General features: G+C 47.0%; 1 protein-coding gene across 1 annotated transcript in view; it reads right to left on the bottom strand.

The window, feature by feature from the left end:
* Window positions 1–2,619: 2,619 nt before the first annotated feature.
* xpo5 (exportin 5) overlaps window positions 2,620–9,096 on the bottom strand; it is a 28,879-nt gene continuing 22,402 nt past the window's right edge. Inside the window, exons 25-32 of the mRNA XM_088934377.1 lie at window positions 8,816–8,862; window positions 8,040–8,143; window positions 7,514–7,573; window positions 7,312–7,412; window positions 7,111–7,218; window positions 6,507–6,644; window positions 5,601–5,765; window positions 2,620–4,275 (exon numbers count right to left, since the gene is read on the bottom strand). Of these exons, the coding sequence (XP_088790503.1) occupies window positions 4,123–4,275; window positions 5,601–5,765; window positions 6,507–6,644; window positions 7,111–7,218; window positions 7,312–7,412; window positions 7,514–7,573; window positions 8,040–8,143; window positions 8,816–8,862 (876 nt within the window). The 3' untranslated portion in view covers window positions 2,620–4,122. The remainder of the gene's footprint in view (window positions 4,276–5,600; window positions 5,766–6,506; window positions 6,645–7,110; window positions 7,219–7,311; window positions 7,413–7,513; window positions 7,574–8,039; window positions 8,144–8,815; window positions 8,863–9,096) is intronic.

Below are 9,096 nucleotides of genomic sequence, written 5' to 3'. Positions count from 1 at the left end.
GCGTGATTTCAAAAGATCCTCTATAATTTACCTGTCAGCATGATCACGGTCTTGTTTAACAATCAGCACACCAACAAAGGGACAGGATCCAGATTTGGGCTCCATGTGACTCACAGCGCTGTTGGACGTTAGAGAAACCACGCTGTCTTGTACGTACCATTATCCACCAGCACAGTGTCACGTTCCTACTGTATCTGCAGTCCATCAGAAAGTAATTCTCTTTATACATTTTATACATATTAACATTCCGCATCCTGTTGATTACAATGACTATCAAAGAAGGATTCTATATAAATCCAGTACTACTAGTATTGCCACTGTATTTTCACAGCTGTTGCTCTGAGCTTGAGGAATGTGGACACAGAATAACTGACCAGATCAGTTTTGGTCTTAACCTGGAGACCAACACACTCAAGTACTTGCGCTCTTTCCTGAGTGGAATTTCAGCAGCGGAGAGAGCAGGCTCAGCCTGGCCTGGCTCTGACGCAGCAGGCAGAGAGATGCACAGGACACAGGCACAGCAATGGGAAGCCAGGCTTTAGGAAGATCAGACTGGGCCTGCCATGCAAACAATGTGCTTGGAGGTCATTACTCTCATTCTGAGCATTTGTTGCCAGTAAATCTATTAGAGGCGTAACCAAAGGGAGAAAAAGGGGGTCACAGACAGCGACAGATATTAAGACATAATCTGAAAATGCCTGTAATCCTTGAGGAAAAGCTTGAGCAAGACAGAAGCAAAACAAGGCAGCTTACATTGGGGACGGAAGTAATTGAAAATCTGTCTCTTCAGCAATAATGAATTCACAGGGTACTAATTTATGGACAGCTACCACCCTCTCTAAGGTCCCACATTACAAAAATTCAGCACGTTTCTTACCAACTGCCTGCCATGTGGACAAGGAGATAATACTGTTAAGCCTCAGCAGAAACTGCAATATATTCCACATTCTTCAGGTCAAAGGGGAAATAAGTTCAGGCAAAGGAGTTGATCACTAGAAGGGATGCAGCTCTCCATCTTAATGGCTTGAAAAACAGATTTATATCAGCCACAACGTCTCTCCCATGCACAGACAGTGGTGTCCCAAATCCCCACATCTAACAGGATTGACTGTGGTTGGTTATTTTTCATCCAAACATACATAAAACATGATTATTGCAACTAAAATGTATAAATCACTTTTGCAAATGCCCACAGTCTTTAAAGGGACAGTCAATATGTAACCCACCTAGAAGAACATAATTTGAAAAAGAAAAATCGATTTCTAAGAAATATTGTAAATATGAATCATGGTTAATAAAGTGAAGATGTTTTTCAGTAATAATTCTTGACATGCTTTTGCACATTTCCAAATCATTCTAAATTGTGCCCCAAAGCACAGTATTTCCAGTATAAGCACAGGCCCCAAGTATAAGCACAAATCTCGTTCTGCTTCCCAGTTTAACTTCTCACCTGCCGGAGGGCATCTGCCACGGCAGACCTCTCCCTGGCCTGTGGTCCCGAGAGAGGAGTGCCATCTGCTAGTACACCACCCCCTGACCCCGATCCTGACCAGACCCACTCAGCTTCTGGGGTCCTGACCACGCTTGCACAGCCACATCAGTTCTGGGTCTCTTTGGACTGAACCCAAGTGGCACCAAACCTTCATTTTCAAGATCCTGTTCACTAACCTTCACCACCTCGAGTTGAGTAGCGGTTCCCAATCCAGAGTACCCTGTGTCTTCTGGTTTTTGTTCCAGCTCATTTCTTAACTACGGGGTGACTATTTCAGTCGTCCATTTTGTAAAAAGCAGAGCAGTTTTTCTGATCCGTGACACAAACATCTGAGTGAGCAAACCCCTGAAAATTAACTAACTGGACCGCTGCGAAGGAAAAAACATTCTTTGTGGGGGTGTTTGAGACACTGTCTTTCCCCCTTGTGTCCATTCATCAGAAATTGTATTTAGACAAAAATTGAGCAAACCTGATATAGAGGTTGAGGAGAGACTGCATGAAGTTCTGTGGACTGCAGTGTCTTTTAAACAAGACTCTCGATTGAGACTGGGAGCTCAGGTACAAAATTCTACCGCACATCCCTATGATAAAACCTGACAGCCTGCTGTGTTTCCCACCTGGTAAAGCAGAACAAGGACCTGCTCAGCTGTAGCGAAGGATGTCCAGTAGGTGGCACAGTTTGCCATCTCTAAATACAACGAGGTCGGCCAGCACAGCTCACCATCTCCACTGCCGAGAGCGATGCCAAGAACTCCGCCTGGCACCTTCCCCTGCTCCAGCCAGGGCTCAGACATGCTGCAAGGACAGGTGGTTTTCCACCCCCTGCCCGTGTCCTGTCAGCATGACAGCAAGGGATAACTTCAGATAAAAACCACAGTGCTCCTCGTCTAGGAACTAAATCAAGTCTGAGACCGTCGATGTGACGAAGATTACTACCTGGCTTTAACTAGTGGTTACAAGTGAGAACAAACTGCAATTCTCTGTGGCACAGCGATGCCCTGCAAGCAGACCCATCCGATTATAGAAATGAGTGGCTCAGTTTATCGTTCTCCACTGCCGGCTGCTTGTTTCTCACAGGAGCTCCAAGAGTGTCTGCAGCGACTTCACAGAAGACAGGAGAAAGGACAGGACGTCATCGTCTACATTTATTGAAAATGCTAAAATAATATCAACAGCACAACATACTTGCTGATACTGGTTTGATTCCTGTACAAATCTGTTTCAGTTAGTGTTCTACAACCAGTAAAAAATAAAACGAACAGAAGGCAACTCTGAAAAATGTACAGGAAAGGGGGGAAAAAATTGGAACTTTAGTGGAATGTAGTCCTTGCCAACCAAAATCCATCAACAAAAAGGAAAAACAGACTTTGGCAGAGATATTTCTCAAGAGTGGCTGGAGAAATGCATTCAATTTTAAAGGCCTTTAGCTGGCAGCACTTAAGATGTGAGGCTCCTGTGCAGAAAACTGGGAGCCCTGTCCACACCTAACACAGAACATCAAATCAGCCACTTTTTAACTGCACTCGCTTACTAAGAGCATCTACGACCAAGTGCAAGGTTTTCTGAAGGGCTCATCATTTACTGCCAGGCTTATCCACAAACCATAGTGACCGAAACACTAAGTGGCATTACTTGTCACACAAGACTGATCATTAAAATTAACGTTACTAACGAGTACCGTCCGATGAGTGTAGTGCAAGATCACACATTTTGAAGTGTGTTCAGAAACTGCTGCCAAACGAGGCTGAAAGGAGGAAGAAATGCAGTCAGGCAGCAGAGGGCTTCTGAAAGAGAGACTCTCTCAGCCACTCTCCTGTCTGTATTAGAACCGACGTCCGGGGACTGACACTGCATGAACAACTTGCACCTAAAATCTACTCCAGTCTCATCTGTATCACATAAATAGTTTTATAAAATATATAAAATACTGAACGTCAAAATAAAGAGGTTTTGTATACTTAGGTTTCAAAGACCATACCAGACTGAAAAGAGAACAGGATTTTAACTGTCCTGTTCTCTGCACTATTCAGATGTACTGTATGAGGTCATTTCAATGTAAATACCCATCCCTACTGATGCCTTCTAGTTAGGTTGTTTTTACCTGCAACTTTTGACAAGACTGTCAGCTTAAACAGTCATCCTGTTTTAGTCATTACCTCATCCTCCTCTTGGTGGGAGTAAAGGAATCTTTAAAAAAAAGAACTGAACATTTAAAATTATTTGCTTTCACATAATGTCATGACTAAAACATTGCTGATTTTGTGAAGAGGAACAGTACTAAATGATCTCAGGACATCTTGAGCTCCTGGAAATACCCCATTCAGCTCTTTTTAGGCAAATCTCCGTCGTGTACATGCTAACAATAAGAAAATACTTGCCCCTGGACAGAATTTACATAAACTGTAACAGTAACTGGCTGAGGTGTGTGGACAGGGCCCAATTAACCAGCCATCGAGAAATCGCATTGTTCTCACTGCCGTGAAAGTACAGGTGCTGTCGTACAATGAAATATGTATTCTACATTTACTCTTTAAAAAAAGTCACGCGCCATTCGGGTTGGGCTGGGGATCGGAAAGTCCAGTGGATGCAGGCTGATGGCCGCTGGGATCCTGGCAGGCGTTGGTCTCTTCCTAGAGGTCTTCGGGTTGGGGTGTGAAGAGAGATGAGAGATCCGAATTCTCACCGTCCACAACTTCCACAACGGTCTCCGGCTTCACCTTCTTGAAGAGTGAAGGGAGGTTGCGGATGTGAACCTCCTTCTTGAACTGCTGTCCCACTGGTTTCTGACAGGAAACAAGAGCTGCTCACTCCCAGTTGACACTGAAGAGCCTAATCCAACTGTTACAGTGAGGTAGCAAACCATCTTCAAAGAGCACCATCTTAAGAACAGATTTGTATCTACAAATCAGGAATAACTTCCAAAACAACCCATCAGGGATTTTTTTTAACCTCAAGAACTGGTTTCGATAACATGCTAAAAACGTTTTTTGCATAGTACTGTTACAGAGACGATTCATTTCCACATAAACCTTCCCTTTAGTCAGGTGCCAGCAAGCCCCCTGCCTCAGTGTGGGGGTGTCTAAATCCACTCTGAACAACCTTCAGTATTTCCAAAACTCAGCTGCCAGAATCCTCACCAGGTCACGTGCAAGTGATCACATTACTCCTGTCCTGAAGTCCTTGCATTGGCTTCCTGTCGAATTCAAAATCCTCATGCTCACCTATAAAGCTTTACATGGCTTGGGACCACAGTACCTTTCTGAGCTACTATCATCCTACACCCCACCTCGCAACCTTCATTCGTCTGACTCTCCTCTCCTGTCTGTCTCCTAAGCTTGTCTACATTCAATGGGTGACTGGAGCTTCTCCTGCTGCGCCCCATAGTTCTGGAATTCTATCCCCAAGGATATCAAAGAAAGAAATCTTACCTGAGTGCTTTAAAATCCAGATTTAAAACCTTTTTAAAAAAGTTTATTTAATCAGTCCTGTGACTGCTCCGTGCATCACCTTTTACATTCTAAACCCTTGATTTTAATTGTGTCAATAGTTACTTCTTCTCCTTGTTAACTTTTCCTTTTACTATAAAACTGAAGCTCAGCAGGTGTGAGCCTGGCCAGTACCCTGATGGGAGACCTCCTTGGAAAGCTAAGGTTGCTTCTGTAAGAGGTGTTATTGGGACCAGTAGGGGGCACTCACCCTGCGGTCTGTGTGGGTCCTAGTGCCCCAGTATAGTGACAGGGACACTATACTGTAAAAAGGCGCAGTCATTCGGATGGGATATAAAACCGAGGTCCTGACTCTCTGTGGTCATTAAAAATCCCACTGCGTTTCTCGAAAAGAGTAGGGGTGTAACCCTGGCGTCCTGGCCAAATTTCCCATTGGCCCTTACCAATCATGGCCTCCTAATAATCCCCACCTATGAACTGGCTTCATCACTCTGCTCTCCTCCCCACTGAGAGCTGGTGTGTGTGAGCGGACTGGAGTGTGGGGCTGCAAACTGGTGGTGGTGGAGGGGATCCCTATTACCTGTAAAGCACTTTGAGTGGAGTGTCCAGAAAAGGGCTATAATAATAATAAATCATGACCTTCAGGCTGTGACTGTTCTTACCCCAACAATGCCAGTGATGAGCTTTTTGAACTGATCCTTCCTTTTCTTGTCCCCCTGCTTCTGAGGCACGGGGTTCAAGACCTTCTGCTCAAACAGGTCGAGGGCTTCGATCTGGAGTTTCGGGATCTGAACCATGACGGCCCGCAGCTCTGGATAGCGCGGCCTCTGTGAAGCACAAGAGCGGCTGAGCGGGGGGGCGTGCCTCACACCTGCACACAGAGTGCCCTCTGCAGCTCTCAGGCTGGTGCACAGTGGCATCCCAGGCAGGTGCGGGCTTGACTGCCGTTTCGAAAAGAATATTCAGCTCTCTCTTCTACTGAAACATTCATCAACGAGAATTTAACAGCACCAAAGAACCCAGAAAAACATACAAGACCAGAAACAAGGAAAGTGAAAGAAATAAACCTTTTCCCCAAACCATTCCTGCTCTTCTAATTCATCTATATTAAAAACCTTCTTTTCAAAAAATGTTTAAAACAGTCCACTATTTGTTTTCCTGTATATCACCGTTTGGAATGACCTATTCATCCTGTTCAGGATGATCGTTTTTCAAAAGCTAATTCAGAAGCACTTTTCAACAAACGTGAATTTTGGCATCAACCCATAAGTCTGGAGCAGAGTTTTCTATAGTTACTGCTGACTGCGGTAGAGAAAGTGTGGCCACAACAAATCTGTCCACTTTGTTACAGCTCAGTGTCCTTTCTGCCAGTTTATCCGCTGCTGGAGAGAAGGTGCTACCATGTGAACAGGGTAAGCGGAGGTCAGAGCAAGCAAGCAGCGATGACTGCTGAGCTTCGAGCCTCTGCTGGAGGCGAAGCAATAATGAGGAAGTGATGCTGAAACGACACTTTCCAACACTGGGCCCGTCTGGGCCTGCGAGCAGGGCACAGAGCCCCAAGGACTTACCAGGGCGTCGTAGATTTGGAAGGCCAGCTGGGTGAGCGCAGCGTTGCAGCCCTCATGCTGCCCGTGCACCTGCAGGCCCTTTAGCACGCTCATGTAGAACCAGCTGACGGCGTCAGGCAGCAGAGTCCCGCCAACCACCTGCACACACAGACAGGAGAGACGCCACTCAGAGCAGAGCCTCCCGCCGACAGGGGAGACGCCACTCGGAGCAGAGCCTCCCGCCGACAGGGGAGACGCCACTCGGAGCAGAGCCTCCCGCCGACAGGGGAGACGCCACTCGGAGCAGAGCCTCCCGCCGACAGGGGAGACGCCACTCGGAGCAGAGCCTCCCGCCGACAGGGGAGACGCCACTCGGAGCAGAGCCTCCTGCCGACAGGGGAGACGCCACTCGCGCAGAGTCTCCCACCGAGAGGGGAGACGCCACTCGGCGCAGAGTCTCCCACAGACAGGGGAGACGCCACTCGGCGCAGAGCCTCACAGAACCAGGAGACAGGGGACAGACATCCCAATATGATCAGTGTTTGCAGCAGGTTCGGCAATTTGTTACTCCATTTAAGAACAATTCCGACCCAGTTGTACTGATCATCAGTAATGAGTGACCCACCTGTCTGAGAAGAGTCCAGCAGACGACGGACGCTGTCCTCTGGCAGTTACTGGTGTCCTTCCAGGACAGGCAGCTGAATGCAATGGTGAGGAGGGTGGAGTATATGTCCTGAAAGAGCAGAGGCAAACATCAAGCAGGAACATTCTTCACGCCAGACAGCTTCATCCCAGCCTGATCCCGAGGGTGACCCTGGCCAGTTACCTCGTGTTTCAGCAGACACTTCCCCAGTTCCGTCAACTCATCACTGGGGTATGTCGGGGCGACTGGGGGCTGAGAGGAGTCCGTGGCCATCATCTCCTCTTCTAGTAGACCAGAATTAAAAAGAATAGCAAAAAATATAAAAGTGCTTTTTAGGGATCGGTTTTTAATTTTCAAGAACAGAAAGTGAAACAATCTGCCTTACCGTCCAATTCCTCTTTATTTCCTGAAGATTCAGGTGCCTTCTTCAATATGCAGGTGACCGCTGAAATACAGAAAATCACTGGTCAGCTGTTATTTCAGCTAAGTGGACATGCACAAGTGCAGAGAGTCCAGTTGTAAGTGCACCTGTGTGAGGGACTACCTGGTCAGTGCATTTAAAAAACAGGGTCCCAGCACTGAAACAGAATGAATGGCCAAGAGCACCTGTGGTCCTAGAGAAAAGCTTTTTAGAGATTTGCCAATTTTATCCCAGGGATTACAATAAGAGAGTGACTGACCAAGTGCATTCTGGATAACCTGCACTCCAGTGGTTACCAAGAAAACTTCTACTGGGACACAACAACAATACAAAATGCAAATTGGCTTAAGTGACTTCGTTTTGTTCTTCTGAAAACACCAAAAAATAGACAAAAACACCACAAACATACAGCCCTATTATGAAATCCAAAGGCGTTTCAGGTTTACCATAGCAGTGACAAAACCAGCCACTGCAACCGGCCAGAACTTACTGAGCAGATCCAGGATCTCGCGAATCACCAGGCGCACCAGCTGCTCCTCCAGCATCTCCTGAGTGACCGGCTTCTCCTCGCAGACCTCCTCTTCGTCAGCGCCACTGCAGACAGCAGCAAGAACCAGACTCAGGGCTCCCACACAGTGCAGGAACCACCAGACTCAGGGCTCCCACACAGTGCAGGAACCACCAGACTCAGGGCTCCCACACAGTGCAGGAACCACCTGACTCATGACAGCCACACAGTGCAGGAACCACCAGACTCATGACAGCCACACAGTGCAGGAACCACCAGACTCATGACAGCCACACAGTGCAGGAACCACCAGACTCATGACAGCCACACAGTGCAGGAACCACCAGACTCATGACAGCCACACAGTGCAGGAACCACCAGACTCATGACAGCCACACAGTGCAGGAACCACCAGACTCATGACAGACACACACTGCAGGAACCACCAGACTCATGACAGACACACACTGCAGGAACCACCAGACTCATGACAGACACACACTGCAGGAACCACCAGACTCATGACAGACACACACTGCAGGAACCACCAGACTCAGGCACCTGCCCCTTTGACTTCATGACACAAATCAAAATTTCCATGCAACAGCGAAGAGTTAAATACAGGTCTCTCCCATGAATAACTGCTATTTTATCTAGGTTTGTGACAACTTTCTGGGTCCTGTGCTCTTGAAGACATTACTCTGCCCAGGTGGAGCCTGTTGGGGAGTAAATTTCAGAGGCAAGAACACAAATCTTACCAAGCACTGCTCCTCTGATCGATAATCTGCCACCTTTGGTGAAACCTCTGTATTGGTGGGAAGAAAAAAAGAGATGATGATCAGGGCCACAGTGATCCAAACAGTCTCTCTAAATCACCACGCCTTGGTTCAGGGAGGCAAAAAAACCTTACTGGCGTCAAGAGTTTGAACGATTTGTTAAGATTTTCCATTTTGCCACAACCCTTAGCAGGAATAAGCCGCTCCTTGAGAATGGATGGCCGTATCCGGCCTTTTAATAATTACAACAAAAGTAGATTCAG

Source organism: Atractosteus spatula, chromosome 15, assembly GCF_055471065.1.
Source record: "Atractosteus spatula isolate fAtrSpa1 chromosome 15, fAtrSpa1.hap1, whole genome shotgun sequence".
Taxonomy (NCBI): Eukaryota; Metazoa; Chordata; class Actinopteri; order Semionotiformes; family Lepisosteidae; genus Atractosteus; species Atractosteus spatula.
This window is presented reverse-complemented; position numbering and strand designations above follow the sequence as displayed.